Source organism: Talaromyces amestolkiae (assembly GCF_001896365.1).
Source record: "Talaromyces amestolkiae strain CIB chromosome Unknown scaffold29.1, whole genome shotgun sequence".
NCBI lineage: Eukaryota > Fungi > Ascomycota > Eurotiomycetes > Eurotiales > Trichocomaceae > Talaromyces > Talaromyces amestolkiae.
This window is the reverse complement of record NW_024468065.1, coordinates 39575-52337: the sequence shown is the minus strand read 5'-3', so window position 1 is coordinate 52337 and position 12763 is coordinate 39575. Positions and strand designations below refer to the sequence as shown.

General features: G+C 47.0%; 4 protein-coding genes across 4 annotated transcripts; 2 read left to right on the top strand and 2 right to left on the bottom strand.

The window, feature by feature from the left end:
- Window positions 1-568: 568 nt before the first annotated feature.
- Window positions 569-4201, bottom strand: BHQ10_010071 (uncharacterized protein; the record flags this gene model as incomplete). Its single annotated transcript, XM_040872661.1, has 5 exons — window positions 569-1858; window positions 1920-2109; window positions 2919-3320; window positions 3372-4009; window positions 4064-4201. The coding sequence occupies 5 exons, from the start codon at window positions 4199-4201 to the stop codon at window positions 569-571; spliced, it is 2658 nt and encodes an 885-aa protein (XP_040738573.1).
- Window positions 4202-4590: 389 nt separating this feature from the next.
- BHQ10_010070 (uncharacterized protein) lies at window positions 4591-6320 on the bottom strand (the record flags this gene model as incomplete). Its single annotated transcript, XM_040872660.1, has 5 exons — window positions 4591-4913; window positions 4965-5309; window positions 5367-5753; window positions 5804-5998; window positions 6053-6320. The coding sequence occupies 5 exons, from the start codon at window positions 6318-6320 to the stop codon at window positions 4591-4593; spliced, it is 1518 nt and encodes a 505-aa protein (XP_040738572.1).
- A 1075-nt stretch (window positions 6321-7395) lies between these two features.
- BHQ10_010069 (uncharacterized protein) lies at window positions 7396-9520 on the top strand (the record flags this gene model as incomplete). Its single annotated transcript, XM_040872658.1, has 7 exons — window positions 7396-7666; window positions 7718-7873; window positions 7931-8188; window positions 8242-8368; window positions 8419-8503; window positions 8557-8595; window positions 8642-9520. The coding sequence occupies 7 exons, from the start codon at window positions 7396-7398 to the stop codon at window positions 9518-9520; spliced, it is 1815 nt and encodes a 604-aa protein (XP_040738571.1).
- Window positions 9521-10488: 968 nt separating this feature from the next.
- BHQ10_010068 (uncharacterized protein) lies at window positions 10489-11501 on the top strand (the record flags this gene model as incomplete). The annotated part of the gene is made up of 3 exons (XM_040872657.1): window positions 10489-10861; window positions 10925-11218; window positions 11290-11501. The coding sequence occupies 3 exons, from the start codon at window positions 10489-10491 to the stop codon at window positions 11499-11501; spliced, it is 879 nt and encodes a 292-aa protein (XP_040738570.1).
- Between the last annotated feature and the right edge of the window lie 1262 nt (window positions 11502-12763).

Here is a 12763-nt window from a genome sequence, read left to right as displayed (position 1 = left end):
GAAGGAGAAAGGGGTATCAATAGAGTGCAATGCTTCACAAAATAGTCCAAACACTGAGTACTAGTTGTGCAAGTTGATATGAGAAAGCAGGCCAGCTGGCTATCAAGTCTTTATTCTACTATCAAATATGGAAAGAGTGACATAGTAATCCATCTGATGCATGGACTATCCCCATCCCCTCTCCCTCCCACTTTAACCCTCAGCTCAGGGGAGCCACCTCCATCATCGAAAGCGACTGAGCTGAGCACCACAAGACTCAGCAGATATGATGAACAGCTTTCGAGAGCTGTTAGAGCTATAGTGGGGCCTTCTCCAGTTGTTTTCTCTCCCTGAGTAGAGTCAGGGCATCTGAGCCTGGGGAAGAACTGGATGTGGGGCCACCATTTGCCCTAATTCCTCTCTACTACGGCGGAAGACCCTATTACTAAACGTCAGAAAAGCGTGACTAATGTATGGCCGAATTTGGAGGTGAGTATTCAGGGATAGCCAGATGCTTACTCTCAAAATGGGTCTATTACGCAATCAATTCCAGTGTATTTACATTTTTGTAGATCAAAGGCTAAGATAATTACAAATCCTTGACAGCCAATACATCATCCACCATCTTGGGTGCTGCACCCAAATAGTTTTCAGGATTGCATAACGCCTCAAGCTTCTCAGTGCTCATCTTGGAGGTAACCTCCTTCTTCAGCAACAAACAATAAAGCAAAGACCTATCCTGCTCGATACTGTTCCGGCATGCTTCATATACAATATCATGTGCTGTCTGGCGTCCAACATACGGCGCCATACCCATCATAACAGCCTCAGCAACAATCAGTCCACGAGTAGAATGTAGGTTGTCCAGCATTTGCTTAGTGTTGACTGCAAGACCCGAAAGAGCGAAGTGAGTCTGAAACAAAGCACCAACGGCAATAACAAAACTCTCGGGCACAGCAACCCACTCCAAATGCCAGGGACCCGACGCACGCTCAAAGTCGGATACCATTCCATCAAGAACTAGTCCAGCATTAGAACGTAGAATCTTGGAAGCAGCCAAAATGACTTCACTAGAGATCGGGTTACGTTTCTGAGGCATCGTCGAGGAGGCACCGCGGTGAGGCACAAATGGTTCCGAAACTTCGCCCAGCTCATTTGAGCTCATGATGATGATATCCAAAGCTAATTTGCCCATTGATCCACCAAGAAGAGCCAAGAAGTTGGTGATTTCCGCAACTCCATCGCGAGCGACATGCCAGGTAATCGACGGATCCGTCAGACCCAATTCCTCCGCCAAAGCCTTCCGAACACGAAGTCCGTCATCCCCGTCACCCAACGAAGCCAACGAACCAGCTGCACCACCAAACTGGGCCATCAAAGCCCTATCTTTGAGCTCTTGGAGACGTTCCAAATGGCGCTGGAAACCAGACAACCAGACGGCACACTTGTAGCCAAACGTAACCGGCAAAGCATGCTGCAAATGCGTCCTTCCGGCCATAGGGGTATCTCTATATTTTTCCGAAAGCTCCCTCAACGTCTTGATAACATCCCTCAACAAACGCTCAACAACCACCAAACCATCCTTCATCTGCAACACACTTGCTAAATCCATAATATCCTGCGTCGTCGCACCCCAATGCACATATTTMCCCGCCTCTTCGCCGCAGAGAGCACTCAATTGTCGTACAAGCGGCAAGATTGGGTATCCTACAATCTCAGTTTCGTGGCGTAATCGCTCCAAGTCAAGTTTGGATGCGACTGCGTTTTGGGTTACTTGTGCCCCGATCTGGTGGGGGATTACGTTGCATTTGGATTGTGCGCGGGCTAGGGCTGTTTCAGCGTCGACACAGCGTTTTATGTAGGATTCGTCGTTGAATATCTTCCAGATGTCTCGAGTTAGATGGAATTTTCTGCTTCAGTAGGATCGAAAGTGTGCTAACCTGTCGAATCTCCTCTGTGCCAAAAAGGGTTCTGAAGATGACGGAATCAATAGCGCTGACTGAACCCAATGTGCGAGTTTGCTGTTGTCGTAGGTATCTCTGAAATGCGTTGGAAGCTGGGGTCAAGTGAGCATGGCGAGGAATTGACAGTGCAGACGCCTTTGTAGGCGCATAATGCCATTTTCCGGCTCTAATTACTCGATTCATTAGTGTAGACGACATGTTGATTCGATAGTCTGGAGTTGACTCGACGAAAGAAAGAAGGGACGATTGCTGGAATCTGCGATAGCTTCTCTAGAATTATTACCCACATTAACTAGTTGGCTGTATCTTATGGTAACGCGGGTCCGGGCCATTTCTCCTCAATACCAGGCACAATACAGGTATGCTCTCCCATAATCTACAGCATCGAGCATTCATACACATTATAGTACTAGTATGATACCAGTCAAGTAGAATGATTGTCAAGTTGTTAATGTCAATTTCAACTGTCCTCTAAACTAGTTCATTCCTACTGAACAAGCCGACAGCCATGTTTGCATAGTACTGTAAATACGAATACCAGCTTCTCCAATTTTACCCATGTAAATGCCCCATCTTGTGGGGCTACAGCGTGCGGGGAAGAATCTTATCAGCTTTCTTATCGTAAAATACGCATTGCTTTCAATAAAAAACAGATTTGGTATTCGGATTTCCGCAGAAGGAGCCAACATTGAATTATCAAGTTTTCCATTCATGTAGTTTGTAATGGTGGTCAATTCGAGTCAATGCACTTTCTAGCTACCTATGTACAGCAAAATTTATGTGGGGTTTGTTTACAATCCAATTCGCGGGGCCGCATGCTTCGGCTTCAGTTCACCGATACTTCTCCGCAAGCTGGGTTTGATACTCGAGCAATTACTCTCGAATGAATAGTGATGCCACACCAAGACCAGTACTATATGTGGCAAAAGGTCAGATTTCATTGTCAAAATGGCAGAAAGGGATTCGAAAACATACCTTGCACACATAGACACAATGCCCAACTCCTTATCCTGTCTCTCCAGCTCAGCAAATAGCGTAGCCGTCTGTCGACCACCAGTCGCGCCAACAGGATGTCCCAAAGCAATAGCACCACCCTTGGGATTAACCTTGGCCGTGTCCAATCCGAGTTTTCTCAGAATATGCAGAGTCTGACTGGCAAAAGCCTCATTGATTTCGAAGACGTCAACATCCTTTTGCTCAATGCCGGTGTATTTGTAGAGTTGGGGAATAGCGTAGATGGGAGAAATGCCCATCTCATCGGGCGCATTTCCGGCTACCTGAGTACCGACGAATCGTCCGATGGGCTTTAGGCCGCGCTCTTCGGCCCATGAGCGACGTGCAAGGATGACAGATGATGCACCATCTGAGATTTGCGAACTATAGGCGTAGTGAGACAATGAAACAAGTTATTAAGAAATAAAAACTCACGAGTTACCTGCCGTGCTTCCACCGTGCTCTTTGAATGCCGGCTTGAGCTTAGCTAGCTTTTCATAAGTCACGCCATGACGGATACCCTCATCGAGAGAGATAAGTCTCTCGCCCTCCTCTTTAGTTTCCTCATCGATCCATCGAACATTAATCGGGACAATCTCCTTTTCAAACAATCCGCTTTTCTGCGCTTCGCTAGCCCGTCGCTGACTCTCCACGGCATACTCATCCTGCTCCTGGCGAGAAACACCATATCGCTCCGCGACATTTTCTGACGTAACGCCCATAGGCATAATACAATCCCTTGCATCCTTGATAGGCGAATTTTTCAACGTAGGCGAAACATCAACGGGGATACCGCGGGTCGTATAACACCGCGTCATACTCTCCACGCCACCACCCATACCAACATCAATTTGACCAACCATGATAGCGTGCGAAATGTGCGTAATAGCCTGCAGACTACTTGAGCACTGTCGATTGGTAGTATGGAAGGTAGTCGAATTCGGGAAACCGGCTGCATTCAGAGCCATGCGACCTGTTTTGGCGAAGCCAAGTTCTGCGAGTACGTTTCCGATGAGAACGTCATTTACATCGCCCGGTTGGATTTTGGCTCTTTGTACGGCTGCTTGCATTACCTGCCATGAATTAGCGTGTAAAAACACTTGATAAATATACAATTGAGATTGTACCGGCATCAAGATCTCCTCCGGCCACAGATCTTTGAATCCGCCCTTGAAGGCGCGAGTTATCGGACTTCTTACGGCAGAGAGAACCACGACATCGTGGGGGGTCTTGCGTAAGACCTCTCGACCGACTTTGGTGAGCATGTATGCGTTGATTGTTATCTAAGCTGTAATCAAATCACAAACGAGGGAAAATCGAACTCGGGACTATCTTTGAAAAGATTCTTGAGTCGCGGAAGGGAAATGTTAAGCATGAAGAAGAAGAAGATGGAGAACAGCACTTTATCATTATGGTAATATATGTCGGTATGATGTATTGTCCTGGTATTGTATACAATAACTACATAGTGACCAATCAGCAGTTGATATGAGTCTACCTTATGTGGGGTGCTGTACTGTCCTGCTCAATTTGTGGGGTCATTACCTTGATCGTACGTATTCTGTACGTTTTGTATTGACTTATATATTTCTTATTGAGCCATCTCATTCTTTAATATGTACATATAAACTTGCAAAACCAAAAGGTATATATTTTAAAAGGTTCCGAGGTTCTCAGCAACCTTGAAAGGAGCAGCGGTCTTGCTCTTGATCTCCTCAACAGTAGAACCCTCAGCAACTTCTACCAAGGTAAGACCCTCGGTAGGGTGGACGTTGAAGACGGCGAGATCAGTGATAATCTTCCAAACGCATCGAGGTCCGGTAAGAGGGAATGAGCAGTCTTCAAGAATCTTAGGGTTTCCTTTCCTGTCAACGTGCTCCATGGTAACGACGACGCGGGTTTGGCTAGGGTTTGCGACGAGATCCATGGCACCGCCGACGCCCTTGACCTTGCCGGGAAGCATGAAGTTGGCAAGATCTAGCATATATTAGCAAACACTCAACTCCTGAGAATACAATAGATACATACCACCATACTGGCTGACTTGCAAAGCTCCAAGCATTGTAAGATCAATACGGCCAGATCGGATCATACCGAAACTTTCGTGGGAACCAAAGACGGAAGCACCGGAAGCAAGAGTGACAGTTTCCTTGCCAGGGTTGATCAAATCAGGGTCCTCCTCACCAGGGCGAGGATAACCACCGAGACCCAAGATACCATTTTCAGACTGGAGAACAACCTCAATGCCCTCGGGCAAGAAGGCGGGAGCGACAAGAGGCATACCGATACCCAAATTGACGTACATGCCATCCTCGAACTCCTTGGCGGCACGCTTGACAATACGTTCACGCCTGGCAGTGGCATCGCCGTTACCTAGTTTCATTAGCCCTAAATGCAATATCATTTGGAATTAATGGTATCTTGACATACCAGCTTGGAGGAGGTCATTGGGGTCTTTGGCGAAAGTGAGTTTCTCAATCTTCTTCTCTTCAGTGCTCTTGATAACCTTGCTGACGTAGATACCCTGCAAATGAATTTCTTCAGGTGCAAGTTGTCCAACCTCAACAACCTCATCGGCCTCAACGATAGTGACCTTGGCGTTCTTTGCCATGGCCTCGTTGAAGTTGTTCTGAGCCTTGCGGAATTGACAGTTACCGAGCTTGTCTGCCTTAGCTACGCGGACGAAAGCGTAGTCAGCAAAGTAAGATTCTTCCAAAATGTATTGTTTTCCATTGAATTCGCGGGATTCCTTGGGTTTCGACTTTTCGGCGACGGAGCCGTCCTTGTTGTAACGAACAGGTAATTCACCGGATTGAACTGAACTGGTCAATTAAAGGTCTTGAGTCGGAGTAAAAGTGACTACATACTGATAGTACCATAAGCAGCAGGAGTGTAGAAAGCAGGGACACCAGCGGCACCTGCAGCGCATTTTTCGGCAATTGTGCCCTGAGGAGTAAGCTCGAGGGCTAAATCGCCTTCCAAGTACATTTTCTCAAAGACCTTGTTTTCGCCGATAAAAGATGCAATCATTTTGCTAATCTGACGGGTTTCGAGAAGTTGACCTGTAATAATAAATATGAGCTACTGCATCAGAATTGAGCGGACATTAGCCTCACCTAAGCCGACACCAGGCATGCCAGCATTGTTGGAGACGACAGTAAAGTCTTTGAGTTCCGGACGATCGCGCACAGCATTGATCAAGCTGCTGGGAACACCAGAAAATCCAAAACCACCGACCAAAATCATAGACGAGCCTTTCAAGTCCTTGATCGCTTCCTGAGCGCTGGGGACAATTTTATTGATCGCTCGACGGGAGGTCGAGGATGAGAATTCTCGCCGCCATCGCGGACGGAGAACTGAAGGACCTGCAATTCTGGCCTTCATTATGAAATTTAAGATATGCAAAATATATACAGAGAGAAAAGAAAGAAGAACGGAAAGAAGTTGGGGAGAAGATGGGGATCAGTTGAATTTATGGCTTCGGGTAAGGTACACACCGGCTGGKGCGGGTTCCGATCGTTTCGGCTGCTTGCGTCGGGTTTGTGTATTGCCGCAGCTGCTGCTTCTACGGTTCAAGCCTACTCATTTGCCTCTTGAGGTCTAGAATGAGACAACAAGAAAATACGATGAGATAGAATATAATATAATAATATTACCGTAATCACAAGAGTTTGTAGCACTCGCGTTCACATTTGGATCGGGTCCCATGTGGCATCAAATAGCAATCATCTCCACATTCTTAGCCTGCTGCCACTATGCACCATCTCCCACAATCTTACCTTTCCGGACTTGTCTGGAGCGATCTGTTAGCAGAATTGTCCTTGCGATCATTGAGGTGTTTAAACTATTTTTAACAACTTGATCAACTGTCCCCATATATTATGATGATTTTGACATCACAAGAAGTAAAGTTCTGAACCCCACTTTTGAGCTATTTCTTCGGAGATCAAGCCGACGTGGAGTGACTTTTCTACCTTCTAGCCCGGTTTGAGCTGCTAGAGCCTAGAATACCAGATAACGCAGGGAAAAGTAAATCTAATGATCTACAAGATCATATATTTCCCCTCGGCCATTCCATTTCTTCGCGGAGACTCACTATGTACGGGAATACTGAAAAATTACCGATAAGATAGCGACTGGCGGAGTATGGGGTAACCCCGCGTATTGTCTTTACGGAGAAATACTACTGCTGGCTGCACTAATGCGCTGTTATTGGTAGTAATTGCCCTCGATTCGATCCTCCTCTACAATGAAATAGTGCTTTGTGTGTAAAATTACAATGTAGTACGTTGTCGAACACCACCTCATAGTCATGAGCTGTTCTAATAAAAGGCTGAATTGGTCCGGCATAATAATTGACTTTTTTTTCTTGTCAAATCAGTTCTGCACGGAAACATCCGCTTGTCAACTAATGTACATTTGAGAGCTTGATATAATATCTCCTTTACCGTTCTTCAACATGTCCTCCAACCAGGTCCCTCCCACCCCAACTCTCTCAGAAAAGCATTCCGGTATCCCCTCCCGACTCTACGAAAAGGCCCAATATGCGAAATCCTTGATTCTAGACATTGCGACGAAAGAGCAAAATGATAGAAAGAGAGGAGTTGCCATACCGGCTGGTGTTGAGAAAAATACATACATGAAAGCCATTGACGAACTGTCTGAGCAATTGGGCAAGGAGAATGTGGAATTGAATGACCAGCCGTTGAAGGATGGGTGGTATATGGAGCGTGAGTACCTGCCGGGATGACTTTGGCCTGAACATTGTCTAATGATGACAGACCCCAACACCCACGATGCCATGCACGTCTTGGATGAGGAGGAATTTATCGCGTCCGCTGTTGTCTATCCGGGCAGCACCGAAGAAGTACAGAAGATTGTACTGTGGGCCAACAATTACAAGATCCCAATCTTTCCCATATCAATTGGCAGAAACCGTAAGTCTCCTAGAATCTCCAGACTTGTCATCATACCCAGAGCTTATTTTGTATCAGTTGGATACGGCGGTGCCGCGCCTCGCGTTCGAGGATCGGTAGTCATTGATCTCGGTCGTCGCATGAACAAAATCCTCGACATCAACCCCGTCGATCATACCTGTCTCGTGGAACCCGGTGTAACCTTTTATGCTCTCTACGAAGAGATCCAAAAACGGGGTTACAAGCATCTCTGGATCGATTGTCCGGATTTAGGTGGTGGTTCTGTGCTTGGAAATACCTTGGATCGTGGTATTGGATATACTGTATATGGAGATCGTGCGTACTCGAAAGCCTTACTATGAAGGCTTGTGACTGACAGGTTGGTATAGATTGGGCATGTCATTCTGGTCTCGAAGTCGTCCTTCCAACGGGTGAACTTATTCGAACTGGCATGGGTGCTATGGCGAACAGCTCTAGCTGGCAGATTTTTCCTTATGGATATGGTCCAATGGCTGAGTATGTATGCTTCAGGTTGATGTCTAGATGACTGCTAATATGGGGTTTAGTGGTCTCTTCTCTCAGTCCAACTACGGTATCGTCACCAAGCTCGGAATGACCTTGATGCCTAACCCTGGTGGCTATGAGAGTTATGTAAGTGATAACTCCATTCTACCTTCTGGCATTGACTAATCAAGATGGTATAGTTATATACCTTTCCTAATGAGTCAGATCTTGCGCCTCTCGTAAGCTCGCTTCCTCCATTGTAGTAAGATTAGACTGACGATTTAGGTCGACATCATCCGCCCTCTCCGAATCGGCAATATCCTCGAAAATGTTGCCCAACTCAGACACGTTGTCCAAGCCATCGCATACAGTGGCAAGCCACGAAGCAGCTACTTCCAAGGGGAAGGCCAAATGACCGACGAACTGGCCCGCGAAATCGCGCGCAAGGAACTCAACTACGGCGACTTCACCTGGCTTTACTACGGCATGTCATACGGCCCGAAGGAGATCCGCCAATATAAGCTGGACATCATCCACAAGGAATTCTCGAAGATCCCTGGAGCGCGACGCATCGATCCCGCTACTCTACCCAAGACAGACTATTTCTGGTCTCGCGATCGTATTGCAGCTGGTATCCCCGACCTCGAGGAACTACGATGGGTAAATTGGTACCCGAACGGTGGCCACATCGCCTTCAGCCCTGTTTCACCTGTCCGTGGCCCCGACGCTACGGAGCTCTGGAGGATTGCGCGCAGCCGAGCAGCCGAATTCGGACATGACATATTTCCTGCTTTCTGTGTTGGGCTACGAGAAATGCATCTGATTGTGGAATGTGTCTTTAATCGCGATGACCCGGATTCGCGAAAGAAGGCTCTCGCCTGTATGCGGGCTATGATTGATGAGGCGGCTTCCAAGGGGTATGGAGAGTACAGAACGCATTTGGTGTTGATGGATCAGATTGCAAAGACCTATGATTTCAATGACCATGCGTTGATGAAGTTCAATGAGCGAATCAAGGATACCCTGGACCCGAATGGGATTTTGGCGCCTGGAAAGTCTGGAGTGTGGCCTGCTCGGTATCGGGGCCGTGGGTGGGAGATGTCGGGATTGAGTGACCGCAGTGAAGGAGATGGTGTCGCTCGTGATGCGGTGACTAGATTGTAGCAATCTTCACTTCGATTGATGTGGAGAGCTCAGCAGAGACAGTAAGATGTAAAGTTGAAGCTGGAGACGTCAACACAATGAGAGCATGTGGGGTCTTCAAAGTTCCAACTTGTGGGGCCCCATGATCCAATCTTCAGGCACATTTCCCATGATGAACAAACAGTACAAAGAATGTTTATTATTTTGAATCAATTGATAATTTCCAATATTTCATTCATTTAGCTATTGCTATGAAATTGTACTGATCTCATGATAAAGACATGTCCGGCATGAACCCAGCACTGCGCCGGCAGTTGCTGAACATACAACTACCGAGGCAAACACGGCCGCTCTCTCCAGTTCTGAGATTTCATGCACCTACCTTACTGACCCGATATAATACACCATCATTCAGAACTATATCGTCATCAGCTGGGAATAATGCACCTTCGACTGGAAAAAGCAAGCTCCCGCTGGCCGGGGTTCGGGTGCTGGACATGAGTAGGGTACTAGCTGGTGTAAGTCTTCAACACGGGAAATTTGCTCATATTCATTTATTCACACGGGTTGTTTGTTTTCTCGATACAGCCATATTGTACGCAAATTCTCGGTGATTTAGGGTACCAATTGACCTCCACTATCAACCATATAGGCGAAGCTGATCGTATATCTTCGAAAGGGCGGATATCATTAAAGTCGAGCATCCGGAACGAGGCGATGACACTCGAGCATGGGGACCGCCCTTTGCGGAGTACAAAGATAGGAGAAAAGGACCGGGAGAGAGCGCTTATTATCTTTCCGTAAGATAGCTGCACTTCCAAATTATAGGGCTCGGATGAAACTCATTCGGCATCTAGGTGAACCGAAACAAAAAGTCACTGGGTTTATCATTTGCCCATCCGGAAGGTGTAGAGATCCTACACGAGCTCGCCAAAAACTGCGATGTGCTCGTTGAAAATTATTTGCCCGGCTCCCTCAAGAAATACAACATGGACTATGAATCCATACGAAAACTAAACCCCCGCTTGATATACGCCAGCATCACGGGCTATGGCCAGACAGGCCCATACAGCAACCGTCCTGGATTTGATGTCATGGTCGAAGCCGAGTTCGGATTGATGCATTTGACCGGTTCACGCGATGGGCCTCCAGTCAAGGTTGGCGTAGCAGTGACCGATCTCACAACGGGGTTGTATGCATGCAACTCTATCATGGCAGCATTGCTAGCCCGTGCAAATACAGGCGAGGGACAACATCTTGATGTGTGCTTGAGCGATGTTCAGACAGCAACTCTGGCCAACATGGCAGAGTCTGTACTGATCAGTGGGAAGCGGGATAGCGGTCGATGGGGGACTGCCCACCGTAGGTTTCATGGTTCTGTCGCCTGTGCTTGACTGGGGACCTTACTAATCGAGGTTTTTCCAGCGTCTGTTGTCCCGTACCAAGGCTTTAAAACCGCAGATGGAGATATCTTCCTAGGAGGAGCTAATGATCGACTGTTCGGCATTCTATGCGAAAAGCTCGGCAAGTCCGAATGGAGTAAAGACCCAAAATATGTCACCAACAACGAGCGTGTACGCAATCGTAAAGAGCTTGAAGATCTCATTGAGTCCGAAACAGCTAAACGCACAACGCAAGAATGGTTGAAAATCCTTGAAGGCTCTGGCCTTCCATATGCAGCTGTGAATGATGTCTTAGGTACTCTAGACCATGAGCACAGTAAGTCTTTCATTGCGCGCTACCGTGTATGACCCAGTCCGATTTGAGCTCACATTAAATCATCTGAACAGCCAAAGCTCGGGGCATGGTGCAAGAGATCGACCACCCATCATGCGGTCCCATCAAAGTACTCAGCCCTCCTGTCAAATACTCTAATGCCGACCCAAGCATTCGTTCTCCGCCACCTCTGCTAGGTGAGCACACAGATGAGGTCTTGGAGAGTGTGGTCGGTTTAAGTCGAGAGAAGATTCAGAGTCTTAAATCAAAAGGGGTCGTCGCTTAAACAAGTCGACATGGATAATGTTGTGTAAACCACCTCAACTTGAATGGACAAGACCACTCGTGATCGACTAACAACTGTACAAGCTTCTGTATATAGATAGTTGATAGAATTTATGTCTTATTACCAAAGAAACTGTTGTTGAAATTCCTTGGATGGTGCTGCTTTCCATGTGCTCAGTTGTGATATGTTGCTTTCGTCTTGCTTTCTAGAAGACTGAACATGGTTTTTTCTGAGTCTCAGCGGCCTATATCCGAGGTCGTTACCATCGAGAGGAGCGGGGTCCTGGTCTCTTCCGACTTTCATAGAAAAAAGATCATCCCTTAATGACTGATAGCTTTGGCGATTGTCGGCACTCGGACAGTCAACATTGATATTGCCTCTCGTTTGCTCAGCCCTGACGGGTTGTGAGAGGATATTGTCATCTTCGATATGCCGGTTAGGACTGACATTTGATCTGTTAAGATAACAGTCCTGCTGCCATCTCTGTATGCTCTCAGCATCACGCAATGGAAATGACTTCCAATACTCTACCCCTAGTTTTCGCGAAGGTAGCAGGGTTATGCGACTACTTTTATTCTTGTCTTGGGAGTCATCGTCCGTCGGAAATGGGGTTTGGGATGACAGCATAGATGCAAGCTGTGCTTGATTCAGCTGAGAGACAACTTTGAGTAATACATCCTCCGTCTCGTGGAGACGCTGTTCTAGGGCTTCGACATAGCCTTTGGCTGGTCCACTATTGCTTGTCAGCGTTTGCTCTTGGGAGATCAGTAGCGTAACCTCATGTACCGTTTGAGTTGCTCCGGCCATTCGCAAGTCCGATTATATTCGGTGCACTGTTCGCAGTTTGGTCTGAATGCTTTTAGTCCAAATTTTCATCCTTTCAATACAATTTACAAACCTTCTTCCACTGCACTAAGTGTACAACCAGTGTTAGTCATGTGAACCATGCGGCGTCGACATATTGATGCATACCTTCTGCTTTCGAGAGCGACATGGGTTGCAAGCGGTCGTAATCCGGGACGCCTTGACCTTTGATGGTTTCACCATGGCTGCCGCAACCATCAATTTATACCTCTATGTTTCTGAAGGAGATACTATATCGATGTGAGAATGATGTTAGGAAGGCAAGACGGGAAGGTGGAGATTCCGAATTGAAGTTGGATGTTGTGGCCTCAGGCAGCCATTGATTCAAGCCTACCCGATCTCCACTTTGACTTCACCTATAACGTCTCGACTCATTTTTACTTCAGGAAGTCATTTGC